Source organism: Salmo salar, chromosome 05 (assembly GCF_965601325.2).
Source record: "Salmo salar chromosome 05, fSalSal1, whole genome shotgun sequence".
Classification (NCBI taxonomy): Eukaryota; Metazoa; Chordata; class Actinopteri; order Salmoniformes; family Salmonidae; genus Salmo; species Salmo salar.
In genome coordinates, this window is record NC_138295.1 from 57,228,889 (window position 1) to 57,244,233 (window position 15,345).

The 15,345-nt window shown below is 42.1% G+C and overlaps 1 protein-coding gene across 1 annotated transcript; it reads right to left on the reverse strand.

Annotated features, from left to right (window-relative positions):
• Positions 1-6,987: 6,987 nt before the first annotated feature.
• On the reverse strand, positions 6,988-14,408 carry LOC106605163 (NLR family CARD domain-containing protein 3-like). The gene is made up of 9 exons (XM_014200538.3): positions 14,319-14,408; positions 12,961-13,220; positions 12,725-12,824; positions 11,739-11,816; positions 11,487-11,537; positions 9,461-11,282; positions 9,243-9,329; positions 8,963-9,130; positions 6,988-8,687 (listed from the first exon to the last, which is right to left on the reverse strand). Exons 2-9 carry the CDS (start codon positions 13,189-13,191, stop codon positions 8,351-8,353), a joined length of 2,874 nt encoding a protein of 957 aa, XP_014056013.1. The 5' UTR covers positions 13,192-13,220; positions 14,319-14,408; the 3' UTR covers positions 6,988-8,350.
• Positions 14,409-15,345: the final 937 nt, after the last annotated feature.

The following is a 15,345-nucleotide window of genomic DNA, read 5'->3' on the forward strand; positions in this document are numbered from 1 at the left end:
TGTATTATAAATCTTTAACCCTGCGAGACCCAAGCATAGATCCAAATGAGGAAAAAAATGTTATTACCCTTGAGAAATACTTGTAATAGGCCTCTGATATTAAAAATAATCAGGTTTTTTTATTTTGTTTGTAGAAGGAATTTCTGGAAACAGCAAAAATGCAACATTAGGCTTCGACGGTAGAAAATTGCGAAATTCTATAAAAATCACATCAAAATGGATCAAAAGCATTGAGAATATTGTGTAATGGTATTTACATCGGAAATTAAGTCATATTTTGTCTGAAATAGCAACATTGGTCAACTTGACCAATCCAACTATCATGCTATCAAAAACTAATATTTTTGAAAGCATTCATTATTTTGTGGGTTTCCTATATATGGAGAACATCTATCGTACTTGTATTAATATTTGTTTGGTTGTCCTTTCTGGCTTAACTTGGAAAGATAACCTCCTATCTTACTGCTGAGAGTTTTTGTTCTACCCGCGCTGCTGACAACTATTTTTGTCCGCTCGTACAGGAGTAATAAAGGCTTAGTTCACTAATTTCTGATTTATCAGGGGGTGCTGCTCAGCACCCCTACCTCCCACAGCTATGCTTGGTTGTCCATATTTGCAGAATTTGGAAGGGAAACAATCTCTCTAACTTGTCTATCAATATATGAATGTGGCCCTACGTCTCAGTTTGGAAACTCTTTAAGCCCAATGTTGTCTTTTTGTGACACTTATAAAACTACTGTACCTTTAGCTCTGGCTCAGAATGTTTCATTCTCAATATCCTTTATTTTCTACATAATCACCACATATTAAAGAAGACAGGAAAAATATGTAATGTACTTGTCTAGCATGGACACAACACATGCTTGTGTAGGGGACTCGTGTGGTCTCAGACGAGTGGACAGCTTTCTAATGTTTCAGAGGCTACAGATGCCACAATAATCATGATGACATACAAAAAATACTACTAAGAGATACATCTGGGACTGAGGAGATGTAGTCTAACATTCTTTTTGGGGTTTGGGACCTGTGCAGGATGCAATTTTGCAGCCGTGGGTCTCAGATATACTGTAACACTGGTCCACCCAAATGTGTATATTTTCATATACTAACTTCCATCTCGTTTTCTTGATCCCTGCTATTGAGTGTCAGTGCTGTTCAGCCGATAAATCATTTAACAGGTTGTATTTTCACCAAGTAACGTTTATTCTTATTACAAAAGCAAGTGAACAAATGGTAGCAACAGTATATCAACAGAGATGATGGAATTAACACTGGTTCCATAATTAAACAGTATCTATTTCCTTTTTACAGATATGTTGAATATCTAAATATGAAGAGACCATATTTCTGCATAAACCAGCCCTACAAATCCCAGCTCCATCTTTACACATTTTTTTTTTCAATATTACAAAATCCACATATAATCTCCAAGAAATCTCCAAAATCTTTTAAAGGTTAAACAAATTTGTTTGCATATTAATTATTGCTTTTCAGTAAATATAGATTTTTTTTTATTGAAATCCACACAGAGAAATCAGAAATGGGAATAGAAACAGAAAGCAGAAACAGGCCAAATATGTAATTGACACTACATTGAAACTGAACAAAATGTGCTGTATATAGCCAGTAAGCACATTTCTCACATTATGTGACCGGAGGTTAAAAATACTGCATGTGGTTCTCTCATTGTCTTTCTTTATACATGTAGCACTTTCAACAATGTTGAAATGATCATGAGAGGGGTCTACAGTGTCTAAGTGTCTGATAGGGTCCAGATGCTAGAGATGGATAGGCTGTTGAGGTTTATAGCTATAAAACAATCAACCAATTACATAAATGAAGTACTTTTTTATTACATTTCAGTTTCAACTATACATTGAATCACGACATAAATACATTCAGAATATTATATATATATATTTTTAAATACTTTCTACTGAAAACATTTCACTATACTGCAGCCTTGCAGGCTATACTGCAGTAACCAAAGGCTACATTTGACCAAACAAACATATTTCATGCTGATGTGCAAAGGGATGCGAAACTGCAATGAGGTCACTACTTCTGCCAATTTCATTTTGGTTTGATTAAACAGGATGCAGATGGACAGTTCTTACACATCACCCCCGGTGAATAGAAATTAGATAATACATGGAAAATGATATCAAGATGGATAGTCTATAGCAGATTATGTGGTAGGACCTGTGGGTAGAGTTTACTGGAAATGCATCACAGTCTCCCTAAAGTTTACAGTACCAAGTGCTGCATGTGTACACTAAAGAAAATCATGTTGTTTTTACGATATCTGGCAGTAACAGTGTGTTACTGTAAATTACAAATAAACTTTGGTTTAACAGTACACTCTGTCTGTCTGTGTTGGTCCTCTGTTTTCTGTCACAAAGCGCAACCCACTACATCACCCTCCCCTCTGTTCTTTTCAAACAGGAAACTCACTGAGTCTGGACTTCCTGACGGGCCGCCCTCAGGTGGTAAGGGTAGGTAACAACACATCCGTCACGCTGATCCTCAACACGGGGGCCCCTCAGGGGTGCATGCTCAGTCCCCTCCTGTACTCCCTATTCACCCATGGCCAAGCACGGCTCCAACACCATCATTAAGTTTGCCGACGACACAACAGTGGTGGGCCTGATCACCGACAACGATGGGACAGCCTATAGGGAGGAGGTCAGAGACCTGGCATTGTGGTGCCAAGATAACAACCTCTCCCTCACCATGATCAGGACAAATGAGATGATTGTGGACTACAGGAAAAGGAGGACCGAGCACTCCCCCATTCTCATTGACGGGGCTGTAGTGGAGCAGGTTGAGAACTTCAAGTTCCTTGGTGTCCGCATCCTGACGGGTTGCATCACCGCCTGGTATGGCAACTGCTCGTCCTCCGACTGCAAGGCATTACATATGGTAGTGCGTACGGCCCAGTACATCACTGGGGCCAAGCTTCCTGCCATCCAGGATCTCTATACCAGGCGGTGTCAGAGGAAGGCCCAAAAAACAACTTCTACCCACAAACCATAAGACTCCTGAACAGCTAACAAAATGGCTACCTGAACTATTTGTAGTTTTATGCTGCTGCTACTCTCTGATTATTATCCATGCATAGTCACTTTACCTCTACCTACATGTACATATTTCCTCAATTACCTCGACTAACCGGTGCCCCCACACATTGACTCTGTACCGGTACCCCTTGTATATAGCCTCGCTACTGTTATTTTAGCATTGCTCCTTAAAACCTCTTAAGGATCGGACCCTTTTTTTAAATTTTCGCCTAAAATGACATACCCAAATTTAACTGCTCAGAACCTGAAGCTAAGATATGCATATTCTTGATACCATTTGAAAGGAAACACTTTAAAGTTTGTGGAAATGTGAAATTAATGTAGGAGAATATAACACATTAGATCTGGTAAAAGATAATACCATTGTCTTCGAAATGCAAGAGAAAGGCCATAATGTATTATTCCAGCCCATGCGCAATTTCGATTTTGACCACTGGATGGCATCAGTGTATGCGCACATTTTTAGACTGATCCAATGAACTATTGCATATCTGTTCAAAATGTTGCATCAAGACTGCCCAAATGTGCCTAATTGGTTTATTAATACATTTTCAACTTCATAATTGTGCACTCTCCTCAAACAATAGCATGGTATTCTTTCACTGGAATAGCTACTGTAAATTGGACAGTGCAGTTAGATTAACAAGAATTTAAGCTTCCTGCCAATATCAGATATGTCTATGTCCTGGGAAATGTTCTTGTTACTTACAACCTCATGCTAATCACATTAGCCTACGTTAGCTCAACCGTCCCGTGGGGGGGACACCGATCCTGTAGACACCAATCCTTTTTTTGTCCAAATGTGTGTCCTTACCACTCTTTATCACTGGGATATGTGTTTCTGCATTAATAACAGAACTGATGTGTGCTTTACTGCTAACTCAAAGTACCATCTGTAAAGACTGTTAGTATATCAGTAACATTTTTGTGTTGCAAACACACAGACCATACAACATGAAAGCTGTAGGTCCGTCTCAACTGAAGTAATCTCAGTTTTAACTTGAGTATTTACGTGGATGGTCTTCTTGGCACAAAGTGCAACAGTCAATATTATTTTTGAGAATCATTAAAATCATAAGAGGTTCCTTTGATATGGGCTTTCAAACAAGAGTTATATTTCTAGTGACCTTTTAGCACAAAATAACTGTTATGTTCTTTTTCAGGAAGTGAAAAACTATTGACTATAATTATTCTAGCACTGGTTTGCCTTTACATCATAACTGTTGGGGTTGGTTTGTACAAATTCAGACAGTAAATTTATGAATATTGTAAAACACCAGTCATTATATTGAAACATATCAATAATTAGTAACTAACTCATAGTGCTGTAAATATGTTTTTCTTTCTCGCAGGTTGTCAAAGAGGACGATGGTAAGTCCTGCATTCTTCCTGTATATTGGTGCTTCATGGTTTTAACAACATGACCTCAATAGGATGTTCAGTATTCTACAACTTGATGATGGTTTCTCACCCTAAAAGTAGTCTATGGGCCAGGAGAAATAGTAATTGGTTTTCTTTAAACAGCCACTACAAACTTCAGCTAACTTTAGCAAACGCTAGGCGCTAGCTAACAATCATTGGAAGTGATAGGGATAAACAAGCAATGTTTTTTTTAAAATAAACTCAATATTTGGTTTGACGTTACTTAAAGAACATCCCTAAATATGTTTACTATTAGATATATTTAATTTTCTTGTAAAGCACAATCATTTCAGCCAATATACTATGCTGCATTTAGAACATACTGTACATCAAAATGATATCTTTTGGACAACAGGAAAAGGAGGACCGAGCACGCCCCATTCTCATCGCCGGGTCTATAGTGGAGCAGGTCGAGAGCTTCAAGTTCCTTGGCCTCCACATCACCAATGAACTAACATGGTCCAAGCACACCAAGACTGTCGTGAAGAGGGCACGACAAAACCTATTCCCCCTCAGGAGACTGAAAAGATTTGGCATGGGTCTTCAAAAGGTTTTACAGCTGCACCATCGAGAGCATCCTGATAGGTTGCATCACTGCCTGGTATGGCAACTGCTCGGCCTCCGACCGCAAGGCACTACAGAGGGTAGTGCGTATGGCCCAGTACATCACCGGGGCCAAGCTTCCTGCCATCCAGGACCTCTATACCAGGCGGTATCAGAGGAAGGCCCTAAAAATTGTCAGACTCCAGCCACCCTAGTCATAGCCTGTTCTCTCTGCTACCGCACGGAAAGCGGTACCGGAGCGCCAAGTCTAGGTCCAAGAGGCTTCTAAACAGCTTCTACCCCCAAGCCATAAGACTCCCCTACCACCCTTCTGCGCTGCTGCTACTCTCTGTTATTATCTATGCATAGTCACTTTAATAACTCTACCTACATGTACATATTACCTCAATTACCTCGACACCGGTGCCCCCACACATTGACTCTGTACCGGTTCCCCCTGTTGTTATTTACTGCTGCTCTTTAAATATTTGATATTCTTATCTCTTACTTTTTGGGGGGGGGTATTTTCTTAAAACTGCATTGTTGGTTAAGGGCTTGTAACTAAGCATTTCACTGTAAGGTCTACACCTGTTGTATTCGGCATATGTGACAAATACCATTTGATTTGATTTGAAAGATACTTTTGTGCAAAGTATTTAAAACAAAATAACCTAGACATTAATAGGATTTTATTGCAATCAAGCAGGTTTTGAAATGTTGTTTCTATCCTCCACTTGACACATTATTTCACACATTATCAATACTATGAGGATAATTTGAAGGGAATGGAGACCTTTTTTTGTATTCAGTTAATATAATCATACTGTAGCTATGTTTCTGTAACACATAGTAATAAAGTACAGTGGGGTCTGAAATTGACACCCTTGATAAAGATAAAAAATGTCAGTTAGAAAATAAATTAATCTTGATTGTATGCACCACAGGTTTTTATTTTAAACTAATTGCACAGAGAAAGAGTGTGTTTAACAAGTACTAGGGTCAAAATGATTGACAACCTTGTTTTCAATACCTCACCTTGCAAGGATAACAGCACTGAGCCTTTTTCTACAATGTTTGAGTTGTAGAACACATTGGTAGGGGTTTTAGACCATTCCTCCATATAGAATCCATCCAATCCTTGATATCCACACTTATGGATGTCCCTCTTCAATTTAAATCACAGGTTTTCAATGGGTTTCAAGTCCAGAGACTGTTGATTTTGTAGCCAATTAACCATTTCTTTGTGGATTCTGATGTGTACTTGGGGTCATTCTCTTGCTGGAAGATCCACTTGCGGCCAAGTTTGAGCGTCCTGAGTCCTGGCAGAAGCAACCAGGTTTTTGGCTAAAATGTCCTGGGTAAAGTTCAAGATGCTGTTGACTTTTACATGGGCCCCAGGACCAGTGGAAGCAAAATAGCCCATAACAAATATTCTCCATATTTCACAGTAGTTATGGGGTAATGTTCTGCTTATGCACTCTCATGTCGATGCCAAACCCAGCACTGGTGAGCTCAATTTTTATGTAATCTGACCAAAGGACCTGTTCCAAGACAAATGCCAATGAGCAATCCCCAGGCGTTTACATTTGTTGAACGACATGAAAATAGAGCTATTTGGCCATGCTGGGTTTGTCTTTTTACTTTAGTATTTAATAATATTTTTTTTTACTGCAACTCTCTGACTGAGAAAATTAGGACCTTTCAGAGCTGTATGTGTTAATTCACAAGTTACATTCGGCATGACACTAATTACTGTAAATGTATCAGATGTAACACTGTTCCGCCCAAATGTATTTTGACACTCTAACTTCCATCCAGTTTCTTAATCATTGCTCTCAGTGTCAGCGCTGTTCAGCTGATAAATCATTTCACAGAAACAATGTTTGTCACTCGCAGAGTTCTAAAATCCCACGGCAAACACTACCACAGAGACAGTGCGAAGTACAAGCATAGGAGCTTTATTACACGTTCAACTTTTACAGCAATGGCAACATAATCACTACGGCCCTACATAATCACTATGGCCCAATTAGAAAAGTATAAAAGGGCTAGGATTTAGGGCTATAGGCAGTGGCGTGCATTCATGGATGCCAAGGAAAGCCAGGCTTCCCAAAAATGTTTTACCAATAAAAAATGTATAATTTATCTTTCATCTCTCTGTGTTTTATAATTTTCCTTCAATTCGACAAGAGGCTGAATGTATCTCATCAGACAAAGCATCCGAGCAAGCAAAACAGCGCCCCTCTGTCCATCCATCTCTGTTCATCTATTGTTGCCGCCAATAGCATTGAATGGAATGCAAGGGAAGCCAGCAAGCATTTGGCTTTCCATTGGTAAAAGTATACAAACATATGCCAATCAACTAAACTGAGCGAGCGCAATTGTGAATGGTCCTGGCGCATCAAAAAAAAGTGTGTAGGGAAGCCAGCTTGAATTTTGGTGTCACTTCTATCAAATCGCATTGAGAGCATACATCATTCACAGAAACAACTTGAATTGTTGCATCTCGTTGTGTTGTCCTCCGGTAGCTAGCTAGCTAAAGTTGTCCCCTTGCTAAATTAGACATGGATGGAGATAAGGATTTGGACTTGTGGTTTTACTTAATTCTGAGTGATTCTGATCCAACCATTTATTCATACATTGTTGTTCACCTGGCCTGAGAGGATGGAAGTTCAATATGTAGCTAGATGTAGAAGGTTAATGTTAACTAGCTAAAGTTGCCATGAATTGAAGTCAGGCTAGCGAGCAAGCATTTTAGCCAGGTAGCCTAGGACAACAAAGAATAAAAGCGTGTACTGTATGACAGAGTGGTTGACCATTTCATCAACAAGTAGGGTGAGTCAACATATGTAACTACTTGCAATAGCACACACACACACACAGAACCATGGACAGCCACATCATATTTAGCTCATTGGACTAAATAGTTTTTGGTATCTTTTAGTTGTCACTGTGTTAGTCTAGGAACAGGTGATTTGATGTGGTTGAAGTTGAAATTGGTGCTGGAATAGTGGAGGCAGCTGCTGTTTTCTTTGAGACTCGTGGTAACTCTCCGTGGTTCTAAGTCAATAGTTGTTTAGTGGTCAGAACATTTTGGAAACATTCACTTGCTTGACCATGCTGTAGGTCATGTAACAGTTTGTTACATGCAATATGCTTTGTGGACTTCACCAGACAGAGGTTGCTCTTTGGTTTTGTGACAATGCAAAGGTGTGGTTGCATTTTATTTTGCCCATTTAGACTTGATCAGCCATCTCACTTTGTGGATAACCTGTGCTCCTCGTGGAGCAAAAGGTTAAGTGAAGTCATCTCACTCCAGCCAGGTGAGTGGGGGCGTTCAAAAGCTCCAAGATCTTGGTCTCCAGCTCCAGGGCTTTAGCTGTGTTCTCTCCTTCCACTCCCTCCCCATTTTCGCCACCTGCTCCCACCCTCAGCCCCTTCAAGATAGACTGTAGGGCATCTGCGTTCTTCACTGAGTCCATCTGGTCCCGGTCATCCCGTATCTCCTCTACCCAGTCCAGGTAGGCCTTTAGCAGTCCTAGGTCGTCCACAAAGTTCCCAATGATCTGGAGCCCCGGCCGTCGATGCCCTAGCTCCCTCAGCCTCCTCTTCCCCACCTCCCCAATGTCATTCCCCACGATGCTGGGAAGGAGAACATAACAGGTCAGACAGGATGTTATCATAGCAACAACTGTGAAATACACTAGATGGCAGTATGTCAACACCCATTGTAACTTCAGAGAAAACTGTCAACTTCAAATCAAAGTGTATTTGTCTCCTGCACAGTATACAGCAGATGTAAACAGTACAGTGAAATGCTTACTTGCAAGCTTTTCCTCAACAATGCAGTAATATTAAGTCAGATAAAATAAATATTACAAAAAAGATAACACATCTCTCTCTCCCCTTTCTCTTACGTCAGCGTTTTCAGAGAGGTGTTCTTGCTGAGGCAGTTGACAATGTTCTCTGTTCCTCTCTCTGTGATGCCAGTGATGTCCAAGTAGAGTTCCTCCAGTGTAGTGTTCTGCTCCAGGGCATTCCACAGCTTCAGAACTCCTTCCGGACCCAAATTGTTACCACACATACTGTACAAAATAGAGGAGTCAAGAGTTCAAGTGTGAGATAGAGGCGCTATGAAACAGTCTTAGAAATGAAATTATGTTATTTTCAGAAAATGTTATTTTCAGAGTCACTTACAACAGCTTCTTCACCTGACACTCGTTTGATTTCAACACTGCAGATTCCAGGATGGCTGCCTCCCTTTCCAGACAGTTATATCGCAGACTGAGAAAAAATACAAATTATAGTTACCTACAATAATGAGTTAATTGCTTTACTTCTCATCAGTTAGTCCCTGTTAATGATGAAACATTTGTAAAGCTGTGTCACACAAGAAAAATGCTATGAATACCCACTAAAGAGATTCACAGCGGTGCAATATCGGAGCTAGCCTGCTAAGACCTCTGTTTCCGATGTTGGAGTATCCCAGGTTGAGCTCCTTGAGCCTATGTGGGGAGAACTGCAACACATAGTGTAACGCTGCACAGTCCACCACGCTCAGCTTAATCTTGAACAGGTTCAGACTCCGGATCTCCGGTGCCACCCTGCTGGTGACTTCCTTCATGTGCAGCTCCATCAAACAGTGGAGCAGATTCAGCGCCGTCTGGTTGGCTAGCTGCCTACCCTTAAACTGGTTCTGGAACCAGATACCCAGCCTGGTGGGGATATCCTCCCCCTCCAAGCCCACCTCCAGAGGGGCCAGCACCAGTCCATCCAACTGCCCCCCCAGCCTGGTCCGGAGAAGCCCCATGAAGAAGCGAGTGAACATCTGCAGGTTCTCCACCCTAGTCTGGTCCAGGTGGAGGTCTTGGCTCAGTAGGGGAGTTGGGGAGGTGGAAGGTGGGGGGATCTCACCAAAGCACCAGAAGTCCAGAGCCTGGATGATGTGACCCTGCTTTGAGAGGTTGATCGCACAGTACAGGGCGGCCAGATGCTCCTGGACGGTCAAGTGGAAGAAGGAAAACATCTCCACCCTCTCCTCTTTCAGAGGCACCAGGATCTGACTGAGGAAGGTGCTCTGTATATCTACTGGCGTGAGACCATAACGTTCCAGGTCCTGTATGTCGAACATGATTTTACTCTTTAGAAGGTTTTCGTAAGCTAACCTCCCCAGGTTCGTCAGCTGTTGCTTAACTAGAGATAATACCTCCGATCTGAGGGTGTTCCTCTCCGCCTTCCCTTTCAGTGCATGGTGCTTGATGGCTGTAAACAGGTAGCAGTAGTAAACCTCGCTGACTGTCCTAGGTGGGTTCAACTCCAGAGACCATGAGTCACTATCTTCCTGACTGGAGAAGAACTCAGCCAAGGCGGTGCAGATGATATAGCAATAGAGAGGGATGAAGGAGAGCACAAAGAGGTTGTCATTGTCCAGGATGTAGTTGTACACCTTCTCAGACACCTTGGGGTCCTTGTAGAACTTGGAGGTGTACTCCTTCACCTGGTCCTCCTCGAAGCCCAGGACTACACAGCAACGCTGGAAGAACCGCTTAGGAGCATCCGTGGAAGGCCTGGATGTCAGGATGACCGAGGATTCTGGGAGTAGACTCCCCTTGATCATCGCCATTATCAGCTCTGATACAGGCACCTTGGAGTCCACGCCGATGTCCCTGTCAGGAGCATTCCAGTCCAGTTGGTATTTAAACTCGTCCAGCCCATCCAGAATGAAGAGCAAGGAACCTGGCGAGGCCAGAAGGTCTGGCAGGACAGTCTTGAAGTAACGGAATCGGTCTTCGAGCAGGTCCAGTAAGCTCAGCGGGGCTTTGATCAGGTTCAGCTCGCGGAAGCGGAGGTCGAACACACAGGTGAACTCACGCATGTGCTTCCCCAGCGCCCACTCATAGATCAGCCTCTGCACTGCCACGCTCTTGCCGATGCCAGCTATTCCCTTCACCTTTACCCGCTTAGGTGGGCGCCCTGTGGTGCCTTGGGGGCTCAGGAGGTGGTGAGGGCAGATGCGTTGGCAGGCCTGGTGGGCGTAGATGCGTGCCCGTCGACTGGCCAGGGTGAAGTACTCATGCTGGCTGCTGTCAAATGACTCGTTGTCCTCGGTCACGAAGAGATCAGTGTATCGGATCTCAATGTGAGAAGCAGAGTTGGAGGCCTGCCCTCCCCCTTCTGCGTAAGATGTAAGTCGTTCTGTACGTTCCAGAAGGGTATTTCTGTGAGCTGAAAGGGGAACTGCAATAGAAGGGAGACAAGTAAATTACACGCAACATGGGCAAACATACCTAACACATTACAATAAGATACTCAAGTCATATCTACGAGAAATGTTGCTGCAATTCGTGTATTATAATGTCTTTATAAGCAAATATTGATTCAACAGTCAATTCAATGTCAGTGCTACACAGTTTGGCCCAACTCTTAATGTTATCAACCTACCTCTGAGATGAGAAGATTTTACGCTCCGCCGAGGTTTCAACTCTTCCTCAACTAAATTATCAAGACAACGATTTAAATTATACATTTGACACATTTGAAAGATACATTTCCCCCACCTGGGGATTGAATACATTTAATTGTGTCATATTACTGATGTGTGTCATTTGGGCACACTAGAAAGCATGTTAGTGATAATTGATTAATCATCTCATATCTTTAATATTGATGGTGGATGATAGTGGAATTTATTACCTTTGACCTCAGGGGTCACAGTGAATTTACTCTTGCCTTTGAACAGTTTTGAAATGGGGCTTTTTGGCTTTTTCTTCTCTGTAGAGATGAGACAGAAAAAAAATGCATAGATGTAAACTAGAAAAACATAACTAGGCATCAGGTGAGATGTTGTCCCAGACTTTGTTGATAATGGAATGGTCTTTGACACTATCTGTACTTCCACCTAAGACTTACCTCACACCAGTGTGTCGCCAGTGTTTTATGTTAATGTAAGCACGAGTGTAAGTGTGTTTCCATTAGGAGTGTAACACTAAAGACTTTGGGCGAGCAGAATCGACAACCTCTGCATCATCAAGACTGTTGCTTTGTGAGAAGATGTTAAAGTTCACAGTTAGCCATTGTTATGTAAATGCAATCTCAGATGGAAACTCAACAGAATGTCTTATCACATTGACAGAGTATTTTATTGACTACTATATACAGGCTACAATGAATTACTTTTCTATCACTGTGCAAGGATGAGCATGTACGCAAACCGCTTGCCAGTCCAATCTGCAGTTGATAAGACCTTGGCAAGACATTAGAGGCTTTGCCACAGTTCAGTGAATTGCACTTCAGTTGAATACTACAAGCCTGAATTGACACTGTTAATCATTTCCCCATAATGTTCTATAGTTCAATAAGTAAATCTGACATAATTATTCTTTATCAGCTCTTTCACTTCGCATTCAGTCACAATTAATTCATGAATTTTCCAGTTTTTCAGCATCAGGTTTGGCTCACACTGCCAATATCTTATTTTTTTATCAAACATAATCAGAAGCCTGCCTTTGGCTAAACCTCAATGACAACACTATTACAACCATCGTGTTGTTTTTTACAAACATCACAACTGCCTTGCCTCCTATCCTGGTCGCAGATCTGTTTGTGCTCTGCCAACCAATGACAATAGGAGTACAAACAGATCTGGGACCAGGCTACAACTCCCCTGCAGCCAGGCTCACCCTCCACTCTAACCGGTTTGGCCTCCTTTATCCCTTCCGTCCTCTCTTTGCAGTGTCTCTCCACCCAGACCTGCAGCTCATCACAGTAGTAGTCTTGCACCTTATATTGATAAGGAGACAGTCACAGGACACCATTATGTTAGATACAGGAACAGAATTACGAAGATGCCCTGCTTAATGTAAGTAACATATCAGGTTATTATACTGTAAGTACTGTAGTTCATCAACATACACACCTCCCTCAGGACCTGCAGGAAGCCGCGGCTGCTCTCCTCACTTGCGCACACCGTCTCCAGGGCCTGCGCAATGGCATTGGAGGGCGAACGCTCCAGCAGGGACAGGTAGTGGGCATGAGAAAGTACCCCGGCGTCACATAGCCAGCGTAGTAGGGGGGCAGGGTGGACACGTGTCCACTCCAGGAGCACATCCCGCTGGGAGCGCAGCAGCTGCTGGGCTGTAGAGCTCATTATCCAATGGAGGTGTGGTGCTGCTGGTGCTGCAGATATGTTAGTGTATGGTTATGTATTAATGATGATTATGAATTGCATTTATTTACTGTATATTGCCACAGTCATTAATTAGGTTGAAAAGTACTTTATATTGTACCAATTCTTTATATTGTACTAATAAAAAGACTGGGGAGAAGACTGCCCTCTCTCATTAAAGCCACGGAAGTTCTAGCCTGACTGCGGTACTGCAGGCATTGGTTGCAGAAAACAGGATCCCCCGGGGGAAAAATTGCAATCTTTCTGGTCAATCTTCATATAAATACAAAACGTTTTTGGAGACAATCATGGTACCAATAATTACATCTACAACACCAAATGTATGTTCTTGAACTGATTATTTACAAAATTGCACACAGAAGAAGTTATAAGGATAATTTAGTTGCTAATAGCAGCCTGCAGTACCCCGGTTGGCCTTCAACTTTAGTTATCATATGAGAGGGGGCAGCACTGAGCTAGCCTGCAATGCCACTTCCTGGAGTAGCTCAAACTGCGCATATGTCTCCATTAGACTTCATCTTAACCTACTTCATTTGGCTTCAATGCTCTATTGAGTCTTCGCATAGGAATGAATGGTGTCACATGATCGATTGTTTTGGCCATCCGTGTACTGTATACAATCATTATAGAAGACCAGCTAGTAGGAGCTACAGCACATCCTATTTGAAAAGTGAGATAGAATTCAGATCTTATATTTTTTATTTAACCTTCATTTAACTAGGCAAGTCAGTTAAGAACAAATTCTTATTTACAATGACGGCCTACCCCGGCCAAACCCGGGCGACGCTGGGCCAATTGTGCGCCACCCTATGGGACTCCCAATCACAGCCGGATGTGATGCAGCCTGGATTCAAACCAGGTACTGCAGTGAGGCCTCTTGCACTGAGATGCAGTGTCTTAGACCGATGCGCCACTAGGGAGCCCGCTTATATGGATACTTATACAGTGCATTCGAATTGTTTAACAAAAAAGTTGGTTATTGACTTTGTAGAACATAACATCCACACCCAAGCCAAAAACCCTGAGGTACAAAAAACAGCAAGAGACTTGGTACAAACACTCTTCAAGCATGCCGTAAGAACCCTTACCTGAACAGAAGATATTCCTACATTCACTACTGCAACCTGCACTCTTTTGACCAAATACTGTTGACTGTATGCAGGGATTGTATGAATACTCTATCTTACCTGTTGGATGGTGGGAATGGTAGTGACATGCTCAGAACTACGATAACAGAGCAGCTCAAGGAGTCCATAGTCCACAGTTCAATCATGTGTCTATGAACTTGTTTTATCACTCTATTATTGTGTTAGATAGACCGCTTCCCATGGCTATGACAATAACGCTACCCATATGGAAAAGATATAGAAGAATTGAACAAGATTCTTATGAATTCTACCTGGAACTAACACATATGGCAGCAAATACACGTACAAGATTCATAGATGATTCTTGTAATATCTGACTTATATGGGTGGTTTACGTTTAGACAACAGAAATGTTGCATGTATTGAATAAAAAACATACAAGAGACATGTAAGGTCTCACATACATGGGACACACATTTCAAAGCACTTGGATAATAGTAATAACAAGCTGTTGCATGTATTGCATAAAAAACATACGAGAGACCTGTAAGCTAAGACCTCTAAGCTCTCACATACATGGAACATAGACATTTCAAAGCACTTGTATACCACCGCCTGACGTCATTCCCACATGCAATGTAACACATATTGAAAAAGATGCAAAGTCTGCCTCGAGGAGGAGCAGGAGGAGGAGGAGCAGGAGGAGGAAGGTGAAAGCAGAGGAGGAGAGGAGGAGGAGGAGCAGGAGGAGGAGGAGAGAGGAGGTGGAAAAGAGGAGAGGTAGGAGTAGGGGGAGGATGAGAGGAGGAGGGGAGGAGGAGGATGAGAAATTACTTTGATAGCAGCAGTGAATCTATTTAGTTGTTAAGTGGAGATCTTTCAGAAATCATTCTCACGAAAGCACATTGGTACAGTAGTCAGTGACAAATATCTAAGCTAAGCAGGGCTGGGCATGGTGAAAAACCTTGATGGAAGAACAAAAGGCATAGTTGAAGATAAATCAACTGTCCAGTAGGAGGTACTGCCC